Source organism: Acanthochromis polyacanthus, chromosome 11, assembly GCF_021347895.1.
Source record: "Acanthochromis polyacanthus isolate Apoly-LR-REF ecotype Palm Island chromosome 11, KAUST_Apoly_ChrSc, whole genome shotgun sequence".
Classification (NCBI taxonomy): Eukaryota; Metazoa; Chordata; class Actinopteri; family Pomacentridae; genus Acanthochromis; species Acanthochromis polyacanthus.
The window spans coordinates 19,148,957-19,169,797 of record NC_067123.1 but is presented as its reverse complement, the minus strand read 5'-3'; the positions used below and the strand labels follow the sequence as shown (position 1 = coordinate 19,169,797).

Below are 20,841 nucleotides of genomic sequence, written 5' to 3'. Positions count from 1 at the left end.
TATTGAGGGCTGAAGGCTGATAAGTGGAACCATGTCTTATAAAAACAGAGTTCAGTCATTATTTATTCCATTAAAGGTTACTAAGTTGAATATATTTGACTTTTTCTCTCATTAATTTGAAGATATTCCTAACCTGGTGTTAAAGATGAATGAATCAAGCTTCTTTAAACAAAATTCTAAATACAATCTGTTTTCTTAAACTGCTGCTGAAACTACAACTCCACTGCCATTTCTGTGGTTCATACCACTGCTGCTCCTTCTACAGCTGTGATCCCTGCTGAAAGTCTCACTGCTTTTCCAGCTGACAGTCAGACCACTGAGGACATTTCATTCAGCTGCTGTTTCTGTTTATTTTGCAAGGAAGTAAATGAATAAATGAAAGGAAAATGAAATAGTAAAAATGAAAGAAATAACAAACAAAAAATGAAAGAATGAAGAATAAATGAAACAGAAAACAATAAATGAAATAACAAACAAGAAATGAAATAATGACAAAGAAATGAAACAGAAAACAATAAATGAAATAACAAACAAGAAATGAAATAATGAAAAAGAAATGAAACAGAAAACAATAAACAAAATGGTTAACAATAAAAGAAATAATAAAGACTAAATGGAAAAATAAACATGAAATAAACAGAAACAGAAAACAATAAGCTGAAAAAAATTAAAGAAATAAATGAAATAATAAACAATAAAAGTGAGTTACTCTGTAACTTGTACAGAGCAACAACTGCACAGAGATCTGAAGACTCTGCAAAAATCTCCTGACTCTTTTCAGAGGCCTCCTCGGAGCCTTTCTGGTGTCAGGAGCTTCAGCCACCACTTCACCATTCAGTTCAGCAGTAGTGGGAGTTTCTGCTGGACCTTGATCAGCTGAAACAGCGTCATTCAGGTCAGTCTGAACGGTGATGGGTGAAGCAGAGGAGACCGCAGACTCATTAAGATCTGCTTCTGGAGACTCTGCTGGATGTTCTTCTGCACAAGTTGTCTCTGTGTCCAGTATGGCAGAGCTCTCTGAAGGCTCATCAGGAGGTGAAAAGGTGTCACCCGAAGAGGAGGCGGCAGCGTCGGCCAAAAAAGCAGCTTCATCTGAGGCAGAGCTCTCTGAAGGCTCACTAGGAGCTGAAACAGTGTCACCCGTAGAGGAGGTAGCAGCGTCGGCCAAAAAAAGCAGCTTCATCTGAGGCAGAGCTCTCTGAACCCTCATCAGGAGGTGAAACGGTGTCACCCGAAGAGGAGGCCGCAGCCTCGGAGGGAGCTGAGACCATGTCACTGAAAGAAGAACCACAACAAAGAAATGAATAAAATATTCAACTAATCCATCAACTAGTGGAACATTCCATCAAAAAAGCATCCAGCTTCCATCCAGCCGTCACTTACTGAGAGCTGTTGTCCTCCTTGCTGTAGAACAGAAACGGGTGTTGCAGAGCCTCACTTGGTGAAATTCGGCTCTCTGGATTCAGATGCAGCATCTTCTTTAGGAGGCTTGCGAACAGTTTGATCTCATAACTGTCCACATCTGGATCCAGCTGCATTTGGAAAAAAAAGATTTAATGCTTGTTCAAAACAGCACACATGTTAGAAATCAGCATTTCCATGTTCAGACAATCAACAAGAGAATGTATTTGATATGTTAAAAGCAGAAAAACAACTTCATTGGTTTTGGCTAAATGTCAAAGAACTCTGTGCAGGACAGGCTTCCATACCTTCAGTGTCCATGTGTGCTCCGTGGACTTGAAGTAGAGCTGGTTGTTGGGGCCTTCACTCAGAAGCTCATTCTCTGGGTTAGCCAGAGTCTCCACCAAAATCTTCATCTAAACAGAGAATATCAGCTACATCAGCATAAAAGGCACTCCTGCATCTATTTGACTTCCAACATCCTAGAACAGTGGAGGACATACCAGGTGATACTGACACCTCTGAGGGAACAGCGGGCTGCCGAGGAACAAGGTGGACAGAACAGCACCCACTGACCACATATCCACTGCCTCAGAGATGGGTAGACCCACAAGAACATCAGGACACCTGAAGAAGGAAGACAACAGTCAGTGATTGCAGTGACTTCCTGCTCAGTTTACATGTTCATGATTTTTGGTGACATCAGATCAGATGAGTCAAAGAAGAGCAGCAGTACATGATGCTGGAAGACAGATCTTCCAACCTACCTGTATCCAACAAGCTGCTTGACGGAGCTGCTCTTCACTTCACCAACTGGGATGGCTGAGTTGAAACTAGTAAGTTTCACTGTGAAGTTCTGCTGGTCTTCCTGTTTCATCACATCACAGTATGTGGGTTGATGTTTCTGTGAACGATGCCAGCAGTCTTCAGAGTGCAGAGAGCTGAGAGCAGCTGCAGGACCAGAAGAAGAAACAAAGATTGAATCTGGTTGTTCAGATGTTGGTTATATGTTGGCTTGATATGTTCTGTAAATCAGTAGACATTGTTTGGTGATGGAATCATCAAATCCACGTACCTGCTGTGTAATGGGTTCTGATTTCTCCAAGTGACAGAGGTTCTCCACGTCTCTCCCTCAACAGCTTGTGAAGGCTCTTGTCCAGCGTTTCAAAAACTAGACAAGTTTGCCCTTTGCAGTCAAAGTCATCAAGGAACCTGACAATGTGGAGGGGGTCAAGTCCTCGGATCCTCTTCAGAACGTCCAGCTAGAGAGGAAACAGAAGACATCAGACGGATGAATCATCTGAGAGACAGTTCATGTTAACGACCTGATGAAATGTGTGAGACTGTGGGAATTTTGATATAAAGTATTGGCTGCATTTGGCTATCCAATCAATTTCTTTAGAAAGAGGAACCTGCCAAGGCTGTGGAGCATCAGCTTTACTTTTTTCTTTATTTATTGAGCCCTTAGCTCAATGGATGAGGCAGAGTAGCAGAAATTAAAGGTGTTACTTTAAAATCAGGGGAGCAAAGATTAGCTCTGTTTGCTGATGACATATTAATATTCCTGACGGACCCCACTCAGTCGCTTCCCAAATGAATGAAAATGCTGGATGAATATGGCTCTTTTTCAGGCTATAAGTTCAATATTACCAAAACTCAGGAATTAAAGCCTTAATTACAATCCACCTACACACATTAAAAGTGCACACAAATGGAAATGAAATGCCCATAGCATTAAATATTTGGTAACTGTCCTGACAAAGGATCCATCTGAAATGTTTCAGGCCAATTACGGGCCTCTAATTTCAAAAATAGATTCAGATTTACAAAGATGGAATAATGTCCCTTTTTTGCTCTACATCTGGTGGACTCAATCAGAATGAGTATCCTCCCCTCGTTTCCTTTACCTTTATCAATGTCATCCCCAATTCAGATACGTCCAAAAACATTTTGATGAGTGGGACAAACTACTGACAAAATATATTGGCCAAATAAAAGAGCAAGGATAAAATATCAGACAATGCATTAACAAAAGAGAAAGGGGGATAGGCCTTCCCTGCCTCTGGAATATTATATGCTGCACAAATGAGACCTTTTAATCGGATATGTTCACCCACTATTCGGTAGGGTGGAAAGAATGTTAAGAAACTGTTCAAAGGACATACCAATTATGGCATTATTAGCTGACAAAAAACTGCAAACTAATAGCAGCTCTACAAAATGACCCTATGTATGAAATCCTCTTGAATTCGTGGAATAGAGTTATGCACAATTTGCTAAGTTGGAAAATCCTCTCCCGAATCCTCAGCTGTCGTGCCTGCGTACGACTTCTGACTTCAAGCCAAATGCCTTTGATAAAGATTTCCAAAGTTGGATCTCAAAGAGACTTACTAGCTGTTATTCTTTTATCCACAAGGGCGTTATGAGTTTGAATTTCTACAAAAAAATGTGGATTCGGCCAGGATGATTTCTATCCGATACTTACAGTTAGACATTATTTTGATCAGAATATAAAAACATCATGGGATGAAAGTAACTTGGGGTTCTTGCAGACTTTTCTAACATTAATTAAAACATTTCCTCAAAAGAAAATAATATCTAAAGTATATAAAGCCATTCAACAAGGTAAACAGGCCAATACGGAATACATTAAGAGAAGATGGGAAATGGAAGGAAATATGGAAATTTCAAGTGAAAGCTGGGTGAACTTCTGTAGATTGCAATGGGTCACTACGGGTTCTAACACTTGGCGAGAGTTTTTGGAAGAGAACCTAACCACTACACCTTACAAAGAGACATCAGGGTTGTGGTGATCTCGCATCCTGTGGTCCTCAGGGCTAATCATTTCCATATTTTTGGTATTGTTCGGTGATAACATTGTATTGGACACAGGTATGTGAGCATATTAATGATGCATTTGGCAGTAAAATACTCTGTAACTTTGAAAATGTGTGGGCAATGTGAATGAATAGGAGAAAGAAGATAAAGGTTGCTCTGGATACTATGGCAGCAAGAAAGCCGTAACAAGGAAATTAAAACCGGACCCGTCGACAGTTGAAGACTGGATTAGCACAATTCAAGAAATCTATACCATGGAAAAGCTTTCTTTTACCCTCAGGACTCAAAGGGACAAGTTTTACACTATCTGGTCAAAGTGGACTGACTATGTGAAGCCCATAAGGTCGGATTTTCAGTAAAGTAACAATATGTAAAGGTGTGGAAATAATATGTAAGTGTGTGCTAACCATATTTTTGTAAAGGTAATCCTCCCATACATGTTCACTCAAAAACGTTAAAAATAAAAATGAGGAAAAAAAGAAACGTGTGAGACTAAGACTGAGGCTCTACCTCTCTGTTGGGGCTGCTGGGAGATCTGTGGCCGTCTTCTCAAAGATCTGACCAATACCGTGTGTTCAGGTATCCAGCCGTGTGACTGAGCCACGTCACAAAAGACGCCCGATACTTGAAGCTTCCAAACCGGTACTCAGTGATGCCGCCAGACAGCAGGTCCATGGGATGGAAGTCAGAGTTGTCAGATCCTGATCCACAAACATGGAGAGAAAAACGTGTTCAATCAGTGCATTCAGTCAACACATCAGGGACAAACACACAACTAATACTGATGATTTCTAGACCATTTAAATGAGGAGTGTATGTCAGAAAATCACAGATATAACAGTGATGAGTTAAAACAACATTAGATTCAAAGTGCATCATTGACACTTTATCGGTATTTATTTCAACTTTGTTTTGTTTTAAAACTGAATGCAGCATGACTGACTTGATCCTCAGCTGGAGTTTTTCTGTTTGTTTTCTACTTTGATTTTGTCTTCGGCCTGATCTTCAGATTTACTGATGTTTATTTGTGTAAATCAGTTTGTAATTGTGCAGATTTTTGTAAAAAAAAAAAAAGAGAGACATTTTAATCCGGATACAGTTCACAGACTGCCCTTTCTAGGTTACATTTTACTGTACAAACACTGCTAGCACACAAACTCATTCTCAACTTCAAGCAACAACAAGTTCATGTTATTTTCATAACAAAACAGTCACAGCAGACCACATATTTCAACATATTTCAACATGTACAGATGAATCCAGGTCTTTTCAAAGTGTGTGAAATATGAGATCATGTTGGTGTTTTAGTGTCTCTTACCTGGTTGACTCGAGGATCCTGACAACTGCAGATGTTCGCTTTGGATGGTTGAAACAGACATATTTAAATGCCAAAGTGGTTGAAATCAACGTAGTCGATCAGCAGATGAACAACGGTGTTGTTGCCTCTGGTGTGATCAGATGAAAGTGAAATGATTTCTGACTGAGGCTGTTAAACTTGTTAGCTTCATTCCATTCAGTTAGAACAGTTACAGCAAAAAAAACCAATTTTAAATCAAAACAATGTCAGGCTGGCTGCAGCCAGGCCGAGATAGTGCTCTCTCCTCTCATGTCCTTATTTGGCGTTTCCTGCAGCAGGGCAGCAGGTGAAACAATTTTAAATGAAAACAACTAGTAACAACTAGTTTCGTGTCATTTGTCTTTTTTTTTGTCATTTTGTCTCTCCCTTTTTTCACTTTGTGTATCATTTTTGTCATCTTTTTTGTTTTCATTGTTTTTTGTCTTTTTTGTCTGACTTTTGTCATTTTGATCAAAAAGTAAAATACTGTATCATTCAGTTCCAAATACCTGTGACTGAATTTTTTGTGTCTTTGTAGAAACACTTTGATCTGTAATTTGCAATGTGTAAATGATAAACTGAGGCATAATATTGCTGAAATTGAACTTATTTTTCTTCAGAAATTCCAGGTTGTTCATAATGTTTGGTCAAAAGAAAATTCCTTAAATGTGAACATTTTCAGAATGTTCTTTGTTGCACTGAAACAAGGGAACATTTGGAGTTGTGGTTATTTATAGATTATTATGCTGTGATTTACTGGTCCAGCCCACTGGAGATCAAATTGGGCAGAATGTGACCCCTGAACTAAAATGAGTTAAACCACTGCTTTACATTCTAAACATCCTTCATTATCTCTCTAAACTCATCTGCACCTTCATCGTCACCTGCACATCCAAGTACATTCTCATTTGCACATTTTGTCAGTCATATTCTGTGGATTTTTCTATATTATATTTAATACATTTTTATTTTATTTCATTTCATTGTATCTTTTTTTAAATTTTATCTTCACTTTGTTCCAAATATTCTGTGTTGTCTTATTGCTTACCCTTTTATTGATGATCAGTGCTGCTGTAACAACTACATTTCCCTCTGCGGATTACCAAGGAAAGCAAAAATTCAACTTAAAACATAGTTTATATTAAGTTCTTATTCCAATATTGTCTTTTTGACTTTGTTAAAGCAACTTTTTATGATCAGATGTTTCCAAAAATCAAACGTCGAGTTCTATGGAGCCATAATGCTGACAGTAAATTTTGGCATTGAAAAATGTTGAATTGAAAGCGAAAATACAAACATTGAAAAAACTCAATCATTTTTAGGATATTTTTTGTACTATGATGTGTTTTACAATGCCAATCTTTAGATTTTTTATTATAATCTATTTATTTTTTCACGTTTCACAGGTTTTCAGTTTCAACTTTCTGATTTTCAGTTACAGTTTTCTTGTTTCAAGTTTCAATCTTACTGGCAGTGTTTTCGCGTGAGGGGCGGGAGCTAGGGGGGACGGGGCTTGTAGCGCGAGAACGCGCTTCTTGGTTTTGAGGAAAGGGGACCGTGCCATTTTTAAACAGCCCAGCGAGTAGCAGTAATGTTGAGTGTTTATGTTTTAAAAACCGGTAAATATAGAAGCAAAATCCAAGCAGCAACGGTCTGAGGAGGAGACCCAAAGCTTCCTGGAACTGTGGTCTTCATTTGAAATTCAGTGGAAGTTAGAGGGAGCCTCTTGGACCACACCAGTGTTCGAAACAATCCAGTGGGAGATGGCTACAGCTGTATGAACGGAGCCTGACTAACTCCTCAACAAACTAAAAAGCTCAGAAATGACTACAAGGACCAGAAAAGGCAGCCGGGATGCAGCAGTTTTTGGCCAAAAAGCCAAGAGTACCTGGATGCAGACCTCCAATCTCCAAGGCTGACAGGAAACACGTGACCTCCATGGGTGACAGGAAATACGTCACCTCCATGGGAGACAGGAAGTTGTTCGTATTTTATGTATGGTTCTAAAAACGTGCAATTTTAAAAAATAAATAAATGTATTTATATAGCATTCAGCTTTCTGTCTTGTGCTCGTTCACATAAAAGAGGGGTTTGGAGCATAATGCCATCTCCTTCTCCACATAATGGACAAATCTCGGTCCGTTTTAGCCTAAATTGCTAAAACTGCTAACAGTGGAAATGAACATTCATTCATGTATTTACAAGAACCAGTTGGATTATTAACCTTTTTCCGTGAAAAAGAGATCTAATCTTTAAAAAATATATAAATTATAACTGAAAAATATGAATGAAAACATATTTATCCATCTGGTTCCAAACCAGAATCAGTAATCAGTAACAATGCTATAGTAAACACACAGCTCTTGTTTAAGGGTTGAATCACAAGAGGAACTAATAATACACCTGATACTAACGCAAAGATTCACATACTTTTTCCCTCATGGATATGTAATAAAGGGTAATTTTCCTCAATAAATAAATGACCAAGGTGTTTTATTTTTTTATAATTGGCTTCTCTTTATAATTGGTTTCTATTTTTTACTTTTAGGACTTGTTTAGGACTCCATTAAGGTCACATTAGGAGGAGACATTGTAGTGTAATATTTCTGGGTACAATGCGCTACAATAACAGATGATATAATTATGGCAAATGCTATTAGACTAAAGACCAGAAGTAAAACATATGTACTCAAAACATATCGGTGTAAACTTCAGATAATATAACCTTTGACATTTACTACAATAATATGCATGAAATATATCACAAAATAATAAGGGTAAGACGTGGAGCAAAAAATCTAAACATGTCCTGGCATGTTCTCTGGAACAGATGACCTAATGATAACCTAATGTTTCTGTAAAATGAGATCCAGGGGTGAAATATGATAACCTGACGTCATGATCTGACCAATAGATTTAGAAAAGCATAATGGTGTCAAAACTGCCACTCCTGTCATACGCCCTATAGGCGTGGAATAATGACCAAGGCTCAGCTCAGCTCAGTATCTTCAGTTCTTCTTGGGGTGTTATCGCTACTAAGAATTACTCCTGGATTTTTTCTTGATAAATAAATCCTTCTGCCATCCGAATGCTGACTTCTGTTGGTGATTTTTTATTTTTTTTTAAAGATCTGAACACAGTCAAGTAATAGACTCTGGCTTTGATTTGTAACTTAGTTTACACTTCAACATCTTGTGTAAAGTGCTTGAACATGAGATGAAATGAAAATCATGAGCAGAATAATTTATGTAGTCATTAAAACAAGTAAGAGTGGATGTAATATTAAGATTATTGTGATGAGGCAATTAACATTTCTGCAAAAAAACCAGTCAACACAAAATATTTTCTTTTTTACCAAGGCTACCAATGTGAAGATGGGTTTTCTTTTTCATTTAGTCGTTTGAACTGATTTAATTATTAAACAGTTATTTATTTTCTGTTTTACTAAGATTTATTTTCAAGGCACTTGTCTGTTGATAGTTTGTAAAGTTGTAAAGTGTCTGTAGTATTTCATGATGCAAAGTTTCACATAAAGTCGTTTTCTGTCAGTCAAAACAAGCACAGCAGTGTGGTTGTGTGAGGGTATACGAAGTTACATGTATTTGCTTTCATTATTGAGTTTTAAACTTCAACTTAGATTCAGGATTTCAAGTTATTGAGGGCTGAAGGCTGATAAGTGGAACCATGTCTTATAAAAACAGAGTTCAGTCATTATTTATTCCATTAAAGGTTACTAAGTTGAATATATTTGACTTTTTCTCTCATTAATTTGAAGATATTCATAACCTGGTGACAAAGATGAATGAATCAAGCTTCTTTAAACAAAATTCTAAATACAATCTGTTTTCTTAAACTGCTGCTGAAACTACAACTCCACTGCCATTTCTGTGGTTCATACCACTGCTGCTCCTTCTACAGCTGTGATCCCTGCTGAAAGTCTCACTGCTTTTCCAGCTGACAGTCAGACCACTGAGGACATTTCATTCAGCTGCTGTTTCTGTTTATTTTGCGAGGAAGTAAATGAATAAATGAAAGGAAAATGAAATAGTAAAAAATGAATGAAATAACAAACAAAAAATGAAAGAATGAAGAATAAATGAAACAGAAAACAATAAATGAAATAACAAACAAGAAATGAAATAATGAAAAAGAAATGAAACAGAAAACAATAAACAAAATGGTTAACAATAAAAGAAATAATAAAGACTAAATGGAAAAATAAACATGAAATAAACAGAAACAGAAAACAATAAGCTGAAAAAAATTAAAGAAATAAATGAAATAATAAACAATAAAAGTGAGTTACTCCGTAACTTGTACAGAGCAACAACTGCACAGAGATCTGAAGACTCTGCCAAAAAATCTCCTGACTCTTTTCAGAGGCCTCCTCGGAGCCTTTCTGGTGTCAGGAGCTTCAGCCACCACTTCACCATTCAGTTCAGCAGTAGTGGGAGTTTCTGCTGGACCTTGATCAGCTGAAACAGCGTCATTCAGGTCAGTCTGAACGGTGATGGGTGAAGCAGAGGAGACCGCAGACTCATTAAGATCTGCTTCTGGAGACTCTGCTGGATGTTCTTCTGCACAAGTTGTCTCTGTGTCCAGTATGGCAGAGCTCTCTGAAGGCTCATCAGGAGGTGAAAAGGTGTCACCCGAAGAGGAGGCGGCAGCGTCGGCCACGACAGCAGCTGCATCTGAAGTAGAGCTCTCTGAAGGCTCACTCGGAGCTGAAACAGTGTCACCCGTAGAGGAGGTGGCAGCGTCGGCCAAAAAAGCAGCTTCATCTGATTCAGAGCTCTCTGAACCCTCATCAGGAGGTGAAACAGTGTCACCCGAAGAGGAGGCCGCAGCCTCGGAGGGAGCTGAGACCATGTCACTGAAAGAAGAACCACAACAAAGAAATGAATAAAATATTCAACTAATCCATCAACTAGTGGAACATTCCATCAAAAAAAGCATCCAGCTTCCATCCAGCCGTCACTTACTGAGAGCTGTTGTCCTCCTTGCTGTAGAACAGAAACGGGTGTTGCAGAGCCTCACTTGGTGAAATTCGGCTCTCTGGATTCAGATGCAGCATCTTCTTTAGGAGGCTTGCGAACAGTTTGATCTCATAACTGTCCACATCTGGATCCAGCTGCATTTGGAAAAAAAGATTTAATGCTTATTCAAAACAGCACACATGTTAGAAATCAGCATTTCCATGTTCAGACAATCAACAAGAGAATGTATTTGATATGTTAAAAGCAGAAAAACAACTTCATTGGTTTTGGCTAAATGTCAAAGAACTCTGTGCAGGACAGGCTTCCATACCTTCAGTGTCCATGTGTGCTCCGTGGACTTGAAGTAGAGCTGGTTGTTGGGGCCTTCACTCAGAAGCTCATTCTCTGGGTTAGCCAGAGTCTCCACCAAAATCTTCATCTAAACAGAGAATATCAGCTACATCAGCATAAAAGGCACTCCTGCATCTATTTGACTTCCAACATGAAGCTGTGCTTTTAAATCCTAGAACACTGGAGGACATACCAGGTGATACTGACACCTCTGAGGGAACAGCGGGCTGCCGAGGAACAAGGTGGACAGAACAGCACCCACTGACCACATATCCACTGCCTCAGAGATGGGTAGACCCACAAGAACATCAGGACACCTGAAGAAGGAAGACAACAGTCAGTGATTGCAGTGACTTCCTGCTCAGTTTTACATGTTCATGATTTTTGGTGACATCAGATCAGATGAGTCAAAGAAGAGCAGCAGTACATGATGCTGGAAGACAGATCTTCCAACCTACCTGTATCCAACAAGCTGCTTGACGGAGCTGCTCTTCACTTCACCAACTGGGATGGCTGAGTTGAAACTAGTAAGTTTCACTGTGAAGTTCTGCTGGTCTTCCTGTTTCATCAACATCACAGTATGTGGGTTGATGTTTCTGTGAACGATGCCAGCAGTCTTCAGAGTGCAGAGAGCTGAGAGCAGCTGCAGGACCAGAAGAAGAAACAAAGATTGAATCTGGTTGTTCAGATGTTGGTTATATGTTGGCTTGATATGTTCTGTAAATCAGTAGACATTGTTTGGTGATGGAATCATCAAATCCACGTACCTGCTGTGTAATGGGTCTGATTTCTCCAAGTGACAGAGGTTCTCCACGTCTCTCCCTCAACAGCTTGTGAAGGCTCTTGTCCAGCATTTCAAAAACTAGACAAGTTTGCCCTTTGCAGTCAAAGTCATCAAGGAACCTGACAATGTGGAAGGGGTCAAGTCCTCGGATCCTCTTCAGAACGTCCAGCTAGAGAGGAAACAGAAGACATCAGACGGATGAATCATCTGAGAGACAGTTCATGTTAACGACCTGATGAAATGTGTGAGACTGTGGGAATTTTGATATAAAGTATTGGCTGCATTTGGCTATCCAAATCAATTTCTTTAGAAAGAGGAACCTGCCAAGGCTGTGGAGCATCAGCTTTACTTTTTTCTTTATTTATTGAGCCCTTAGCTCAATGGATGAGGCAGAGTACAGAAATTAAAGGTGTTACTTTAAAATCAGGGGAGCAAAGATTAGCTCTGTTTGCTGATGACATATTAATATTCCTGACGGACCCCACTCAGTCGCTTCCCAAATGAATGAAAATGCTGGATGAATATGGCTCTTTTTCAGGCTATAAGTTCAATATTACCAAAACTCAGGAATTAAAGCTTAATTACAATCCACCTACACACATTAAAAGTGCACACAAATGGAAATGAAATGCCCATAGCATTAAATATTTGGTAACTGTCCTGACAAAGGATCCATCTGAAATGTTTCAGGCCAATTACGGGCCTCTAATTTCAAAAATAAGATCAGATTTACAAAGATGGAATAATGTCCCTTTTTTGAGTCTACATTCTTGGGTGGACTCAATCAGAATGAGTATCCTCCCTCGTTTCCTTTACCTTTTTCAATGTCTCCCAATTCAGATAGTCCAAAAACATTTTGATGAGTGGGACAAACTACTGACAAAATATATTTGGCCAAATAAAAGAGCAAGGATAAAATATCAGACAATGCAATTAACAAAAGAGAAAGGGGGGATAGGCCTTCCCTGCCTTCTGGAATATTATTATGCTGCACAAATGAGACCTTTAATCGGATTATGTTCACCCACTTATTCGGTAGGATGGAAAGATGTTTAAGAAACTGTTACAAAGGACATACCAATTATGGCATTATTAGCTGACAAAAAACTGCAAACTAATAGCAGCTCTACAAATGACCCTATGTATGAATCTCTCTTGAATTCGTGGAATAGAGTTATGCAAATTTGTAAGTTGGAAAATCTCTCCCGAATCCTCAGGTGGTGTGCGTACGACTCTGACTTCAAGCCAAATGCCTTTGATAAAAGATTTCAAAGTTGGATCTCAAAGAGACTTACTAGCTGTTATTCTTTTATCCACAAAGGGGCGTTATGAGTTTTGAATTTCTACAAAAAAAATGTGGATTCGGCCAGGATGATTTCTATCGATACTTACAGGTTAGACATTATTTTTGATCAGAATATAAAAACATCATGGGATGAAAGTAACTTGGGGTTCTTGCAGACTTTTCTAACATTAATTAAAACATTTTCTCAAAAGAAAATAATATCTAAAGTATATAAAGCCATTCAACAAGGTAAACAGGCCAATACGGAATACATTAAGAGAAGATGGGAAATGGAAGGAAATATGGAAATTTCAAGTGAAAGCTGGGTGAACTTCTGTAGATTGCGATGGGTCACTACGGGTTCTAACACTTGGCGAGAGTTTTGTTGGAAGAACCTAACCAGGTTTTTGACTACACCTATTCAAAAGAGACATCAGGGTTGTGGTGATCTCTGCTGGAGATCCTGTGGGTCCTCAGGGGCTAATCATTTCCATATTTTTTGGTATTGTTCGGTGATAACATTGTATTGGACACAGGTATGTGAGCATATTAATGATGCATTTGGCAGTAAAATACTCTGTAACTTTGAAAATGTGTCTTTGGGCAATGTGAATGTAATAGATTGGAGAAAGAAGGATCAAAGGTTGCTCTGGATACTACTGGTAGCAAGTAAGAAAGCCGTAACAAGGAAATGGTTAAAACCGGACCCGTCGACAGTTGAAGACTGGATTAGCACAATTCAAGAAATCTATACCATGGAAAAGCTTTCTTTTACCCTCAGGACTCAAAGGGACAAGTTTTACACTATCTGGTCAAAGTGGACTGACTATGTGAAGCCCATAAGGTCGGATTTTCAGTAAAGTAACAATATGTAAAGGTGTGGCAATAATATGTAAGTGTGTGCTAACCATATTTTTGTAAAGGTAATCCTCCCATACATGTTCAACTCAAAAACGTTAAAAATAAAAATGAGGAAAAAAAGAAACGTGTGAGACTAAGACTGAGGCTCTACCTCTCTGTTGGGCTGCTGGGAGTCTGTGGCCGTCTTCTTCAAGATCTTGACCAATACCGGGTGTTCGGTATCCAGCCGTGTGCACTGAGCCACGTCACAAAAGACGCCCCGATACTTGAAGCTTCCAAACCGGTACTCAGTGATGCCGCTAGACAGCAGGTCCATGGGATGGAAGTCAGAGTTGTCAGATCCTGATCCACAAACATGGAGAGAAAACCGTGTTCAATCAGTGCATTCAGTCAACACATCAGGGACAAACACACAACTAATACTGATGATTTCTAGACCATTTAAATGAGGAGCGTATGTCAGAAAATCACAGATATAACAGTGATGAGTTAAAACAACATTAGATTCAAAGTGCATCATTGACACTTTATCGGTATTTATTTCAACTTTGTTTTGTTTTAAAACTGAATGCAGCATGACTGACTTGATCCTCAGCTGGAGTTTTTCTGTTTGTTTTCTACTTTGATTTTGTCTTCGGCCTGATCTTCAGATTTACTGATGTTTATTTGTGTAAATCAGTTTGTAATTTGTGCAGATTTTTGTAAAAAAAAAAAGAGAGACATTTTAATCCGGATCACAGTTCACAGACTGCTCCTTTCTAGGTTACATTTTACTGTACAAACACCTGCTGCACACAAACTCATTCTCAACTTCAGCAACAACAAGTTCATGTTATTTTCATCACAAAACAGTCACTGCAGACCACTTATGAGCACATATTTCAACATATTTCAACATGTACAGATGAATCCAGGTCTTTTCAAAGTGTGTGAAATATGAGATCATGTTGGTGTTTTAGTGTCTCTTACCTGGTTGACTCGAGGATCCTGACAACTGCAGATGTTCGCCTTGGATGGTTGAAACAGACATATTTAAATGCCAAAGTGGTTGAAATCAACGTAGTCGATCAGCAGATGAACAACGGTGTTGTTGCCTCTGGTGTGATCAGATGAAAGTGAAATGATTTCTGACTGAGGCTGTTAAACTTGTTAGCTTCATTCCATTCAGTTAGAACAGTTACAGCAAAAAAACAAAAACAATTTTACATCAAAACAATGTCAGGCTGGCTGCAGCCAGGCTGAGATAGTGCTCTCTCCTCTCATGTCCTTATTTGGCGTTTCCTGCAGCAGGGCAGCAGGTGAGACAATTTTAAATGAAACCAACTAGTAAAATACATTTTGACTTTGAAATATACTCTACCAGGGCTGTCAAGCATGTGGACTGTGGGCCAAAACCGGCCCAGCAGAGGGTCAAATCCGGCCCTAAAGTGTAAAAATTACAGAGAAGAAATGAACTGCAAATTATGAATTTGTAAAACTATAAATTTTAAATTAAAGCTGCAAGCAGCGATGGACGGGTCCTCGCATCCACGCTGGTCGGCGAATCCATGCACGTCCACCAGGTGGCACTGTGACTGAGAGTGTGTGCCGGCCTCTGAATCACATCTGGACCAGAGTTTAATCACAAGTAAAATTTCAGCCAGATTGGAGCATGTTCAGACTAGTTATACAGCATTTCCTGCCCATCCACCACCAGGTGGTGCTGTAACTCAGAGTGTATTTCAAACAGTGGATGTGATGAGGGTTGGACTCTGATCACTCATGAAAAGTTTCAGGCTGATTTGATCATGTAGAGGCCAGTTATACAGCATTTACTGTCCCTCCAACAGGTGGCGCTGCAACTGAGAGTGTCTGTTGGCCTGTAGATGTGATCAGGATTGAATTGTGATCACACATGGAAAGTTTGAGGCAGACTGGAGCATGCAGAGGAGAGTTATACAGCAGTTGTTGTTTCATGGCGAAGCATCAAAACTCTGATGGTCGCCATGGCCACGCCATTTGGCTTCTGGTTAAACTTTTGATAACTTTTCATCACCAAGTCCTGCTGTGTGGACTGACAAAATTTCAGGTCTCCTGGAATTATCCCCTAGGAGGTATTAACTCTCAAAAATGAGAAAAATCATCAAAAATCTCACAATTAATCCAAGATGGCCAACTTCCTGTTGGGTTTAGGACATGGCTCCAAGAGGCTTTTTTGTGCGTCCTGATGTGCTCTATAAGCCTCCCAAATTTCATGGATGTAGGTGAAACGTGCTGGGGGGGCTGTTTGTTAAAAATACTGTAGGGGGCGCTATAGCATGTGCAGTGCCGAGATGCATACGGTGCCGTTCCTTGGGTCGATGGTGATGTGTGTGGTAATTTTAGTGAGCATTGGAGTATTTCTAACCTGTCAAACAGCACTTTGTTTTGCATGGCGATATTTGGTTGCTACGGCAACAGCGTTGCATGAAATGTCACACCCTTGACAGTGTGGGATTGTCAAGAGGTGAAGACTCGACTGACCAATTTCCAGCATGATATCACCACGTTTGGGGCCATTGTACCTGAAAATATAAGGCCTTAAACTTACTATTACCAACAGGTGGCGCTATGACTTTTTCAGAATTTATGAGTGTGGATGTGTTCAGATTGGACCTGGTGTCCATCATGTGAAGTTTGGGGCAGATAGGATGTTGTTCAGCTGAGATATGAATCGTTAAATTTTCATGGCGAAACATCGAAATTGGTTTGGTCGCCACAGACACGCCCTTTGATGACAAGTCACCATTTTCACTGGGATGCATCATCAATGTGTTCAGCCTGTTGTCACCGCATTTGAAGTGAATATGATCAACCGGGTAACAATAGGGCATGAAAGTGTAAAAGATGTCTATTTCCTGAAACCACAAGGTGGCGCTATGACTGTCAATCAATATCCCTATGTGGATGATATCAGGACAGGACTGTTATCATACATGTAAAGTTTCAGGCAGATTGGAGAATGGTCAGAAGAATTAGACACCACTTCCTGTTTCATGGCGAAGGATCAGTTTTTTGAGGCTCCGCCATGGCCACACCTTTTGGCTTCTGGTTGAGTTTTTGATAACTTTTCATCAGAAAGGTCTGGTGCATGTACTGGCCAAATTTCAGTTCTCTCATACTTATCCACTAGGAGCTATTAATTTTGACAAATGTACAGCAAATTCAAGATGGCCGACTTCCTGTTGGGTTTAGGGCGTGGCTGTGATTGACTTTTTGGTGTGTCCCGATGTGGTGCATATGCCCACCAAATATTGTAGCTGTAAATGAAACATTGTGGCAGTTGGCCTAATGACCACTTTTTCAATTTTGTAGGTGGCGCTATAGAGTCATTTTGCCACACACATGCGCAACTCCCATAAAATATCAAATTTTTCGCCAGTCCTGATGTGCACGCCAAATTTCACGCGTTTTGGTTTATGATAAGGCCCCCAAAAAGGCAATTCATTTGCCGGGAGAAATTAATTTTGACAAATTTACAGAAAATTCAAGATGGCCGACTTCCTGACCCTAATAATAATAATAATAATAATTAAAGCTGCAAGCAGCGATGGACGGGTCCTCGCATCCACGCTGGTCGGCGAATCCATGCACGTTCACCAGGTGGCACTGTGACTGAGAGTGTGTGTCGGCCTCTGAATCACATCTGGACCAGAGTTTAATCACACGTAAAATTTCAGCCAGATTGGAGCATGTTCAGACTAGTTATACAGCATTTCCTGCCCATCCACCACCAGGTGGTGCTGTAACTCAGAGTGTATTTCAAACAGTGGATGTGATGAGGGCTGGACTCTGATCACTCATGAAAAGTTTCAGGCTGATTTGATCATGTAGAGGCCAGTTATACAGCATTTATTGTCCCTCCAACAGGTGGCGCTGCAACTGAGAGTGTCTGTTGGCCTGTAGATGTGATCAGGATTGGATTGTGATCACACATGGAAAGTTTGAGGCAGATTGGAGCATGCAGAGGAGAGTTATACAGCAGTTGTTGTTTCATGGCGAAGCATCAAAACTCTAATGGTCGCCATGGCCACGCCATTTGGCTTCTGGTTAAACTTTTGATAACTTTTCCAAACCAAGTCCTGCTGTGTGGACTGACAAAATTTCAGGTCTCCTGGAATTATCCCCTAGGAGGTATTAACTCTCAAAAATGAGAAAAATCATCAAAAATCTCACAATTAATCCAAGATGGCCGACTTTCTGTTGGGTTTAGGACATGGCTCCAAGAGGCTTTTTTGTGCGTCCTGATGTGCTCTATAAGCCTCCCAAATTTCATGGATGTAGGTGAAACGTGCTGGAGGGGCTGTTTGTTAAAAATACTGTAGGGGGCGCTATAGCATGTGCAGTGCCGAGATGCATACAGTGTTGTTCCTTGGGTCAATGGTGATGTGTGTGGTAATTTTTGTGAGCATTGGAGTATTCCTAACCTGTCAGAAAGGGCTTTGTTTTTCATGGCGATATTTGGTTGCTACGGCAACAGCGTTGCATGAAATGTCACACCCTTCACAGTGTGTGATTGTCAAGAGGTGAAGACTCGACTGACCAATTTCCAGCATGATATCACCAAGTTTGGGGCCATTGTACCTAAAAATATAAGGCCTTAAACTTACTATTACCAACAGGTGGCGCTATGACTTTTTCAAAATTTATGAGTGTGGATGTGTTCAGACTGGACCTGGTATCCAGCATGTGAAGTCTGAGGCAGATAGGATGTTGTTCAGCTGAGATATGAATCGTTAAATTTTCATGGCGAAACATCGAAATTGGTTTGGCCGCCACAGACACGCCCTTTGATGACAAGTCACCATTTTCACTGGGATGCATCATCAATGTGTTTAGGCTGTTGTCACTGCATTTGAAGTGAATATGATCAACCGGGTAACAATAGGGCATGAAAGTGTAAAAGATGTCTATTTCCTGAAACCACAAGGTGGCGCTATGACTGTCAATGAATATCCCTATGTGGATGACATCAGGACAGGACTGTCATCATACATGTAAAGTTTCAGGCAGATTGGAGCATGTTGAGAAGAATTAGACACCAATTCCTGTTTCATGGCGAAGGATCAGTTGTTTGAGGCTCCGCCATGGCCACACCTTTTGGCTTCTGGTTGAGTTTTTGATAACTTTTCATCAGAAAGGTCTGGTGAATGTACTGGCCAAATTTCAGTTCTCTCAGACTTATCCACTAGGAGCTATAAATTTTGACAAATGTACAGCAAATTCAAGATGGTCGACTTCCTGTTGGGTTTAGGGTGTGGCTGTGATTGACTTTTTGGTGTGTCCTGATGTGGTGCATATGCCCACCAAATATTGTAGCTGTAAATAAAACATTGTGGAAGTTGGCCTAATGACCACTTTTTCAATTTTGCAGGTGGCGCTATAGAGCCATTTTTCCACACATATGCGCAACTCCCATAAAATATCAAATTTTTCGCCAGTCCTGATGTGCACGCCAAATTTCACGCGTTTTGGTTCATGATAAGGCCGCCAAAAAGGCAAGTCATTTCCCGAGGAGCGATTAAGTTTGAAAAATTTACAGCAAATTGAAGATGGCCGACTTCCTGTTGGGTTTAGGGCGTGGCTGTAATTGACTTTTTGGTGTGTCCTGATGTTCTGCATATGCCCACCAAATATTGTAGCTGTACATGAAACATTGTGGCAGTTGGCCTAATGACTACTTTTTCAAGTTTGCAGGTGGCGCTATAGAGCCATTTTGCCACGCACATGCGCAACTCCCATAAAATATCAAATTTTCGCCAGTCCTGATGTGCATGCCAAATTTCACGCGTTTTGGAGTATGATAAGGCCGCCAAAAAGCCAATTTACTTTACGGGAGAAAAAAAAAAATAAAAAAAAAAAAAATAATAATAATAATAAACCCTAGGGTTTCAATAGGGTCCTTGGCACCGCTGGTGCCTTGGACAGTCGGTGCCCTGGCACCGCCTGTCCTTCGCACCCTCGGTGCTCGGACCCTAATAATAATAATAATAATAATAAACCCTAGGGTTTCAATAGGGTCCTTGGCACCGCTGGTGCCTTGGACAGTCGGTGCCCTGGCACCGCCTGTCCTTCGCACCCTCGGTGCTCGGACCCTAATAATAATAATAATAATAATAATAAACCCTAGGGTTTCAATAGGGTCCTTGGCACCGCTGGTGCCTTGGACAGTCGGTGCCCTGGCACCGCCTGTCCTTCGCACCCTCGGTGCTCGGACCCTAATAATAATAATAATAATAATAATAATAAACCCTAGGGTTTCAATAGGGTCCTTGGCACCGCTGGTGCCTTGGACAGTCGGTGCCCTGGCACCGCCTGTCCTTCGCACCCTCGGTGCTCGGACCCTAATAATAATAATAACCCCTAGGGTTTCAATAGAGTCCTTGGCACCGCTGGTGCCTTGGACAGTCGGTGCCCTGGCACCGCCTGTCCTTCGCACCCTCGGTGCTCGGACCCTAATAATAATAATAATAAACCCTAGGGTTTCAATAGGGTCCTTGGCACCGCTGGTGCCTTGGACAGTCGGTGCCCTGGCACCGCCTGTCCTTCGCACCCTCGGTGCTCGGACCCTAATAATAATAAACCCTAGGGTTTCAATAGGGTCCTTGGCACCGCTGGTGCCTTGGACAGTCGGTGCCCTGGCACCCCCTGTCCTTCGCACCCTCGGTGCTCGGACCCTAATAATAATAAACCCTAGGGTTTCAATAGGGTCCTTGGCACCGCTGGTGCCTTGGACAGTCGGTGCCCTGGCACCGCCTGTCCTTCGCACCCTCGGTGCTCGGACCCTAATAATAATAATAATAATAATAAACCCTAGGGTTTCAGTAGGGTCCTAGGCACCACTGGTGCCTTGGACAGTCGGTGCCCTTGCACCGCCTGTCCTTCGCACCCTCGGTGCTCGGACCCTAATAATTTCTAGACCATGACAAGTTGTTTTGAACATAAAGTAAAATACTAGACTACTCATTGTTCTTTTGTCATATTGTGTCTC

The 20,841-nt window shown here is 40.6% G+C and overlaps 1 protein-coding gene across 1 annotated transcript; it reads right to left on the bottom strand.

Annotated features, from left to right (window-relative positions):
* Positions 1–1,136: 1,136 nt before the first annotated feature.
* LOC127536096 (homeodomain-interacting protein kinase 2-like) lies at positions 1,137–11,561 on the bottom strand. The gene is made up of 5 exons (XM_051955563.1): positions 11,361–11,561; positions 1,905–2,028; positions 1,710–1,817; positions 1,384–1,532; positions 1,137–1,275 (listed from the first exon to the last, which is right to left on the bottom strand). The coding sequence occupies exons 1-5, from the start codon at positions 11,474–11,476 to the stop codon at positions 1,137–1,139; spliced, it is 636 nt and encodes a 211-aa protein (XP_051811523.1). The 5' UTR covers positions 11,477–11,561.
* Positions 11,562–20,841: the final 9,280 nt, after the last annotated feature.

Excerpts from the sequence above, each read along its gene's own strand:
- LOC127536096 (XM_051955563.1), bottom strand. The coding sequence starts at position 11,476 with ATGTTGATGAAACAGGAAGACCAGCAGAACTTCACAGTGAAACTTACT. Across the intron at positions 1,533-1,709 it reads AGCACACATGGACACTGAAG|CTGGATCCAGATGTGGACAG; the intron begins GTATGGAAGCCT and ends TTCCAAATGCAG. Across the intron at positions 1,276-1,383 it reads AAGGAGGACAACAGCTCTCA|TGACATGGTCTCAGCTCCCT; the intron begins GTAAGTGACGGC and ends TTCTTCTTTCAG.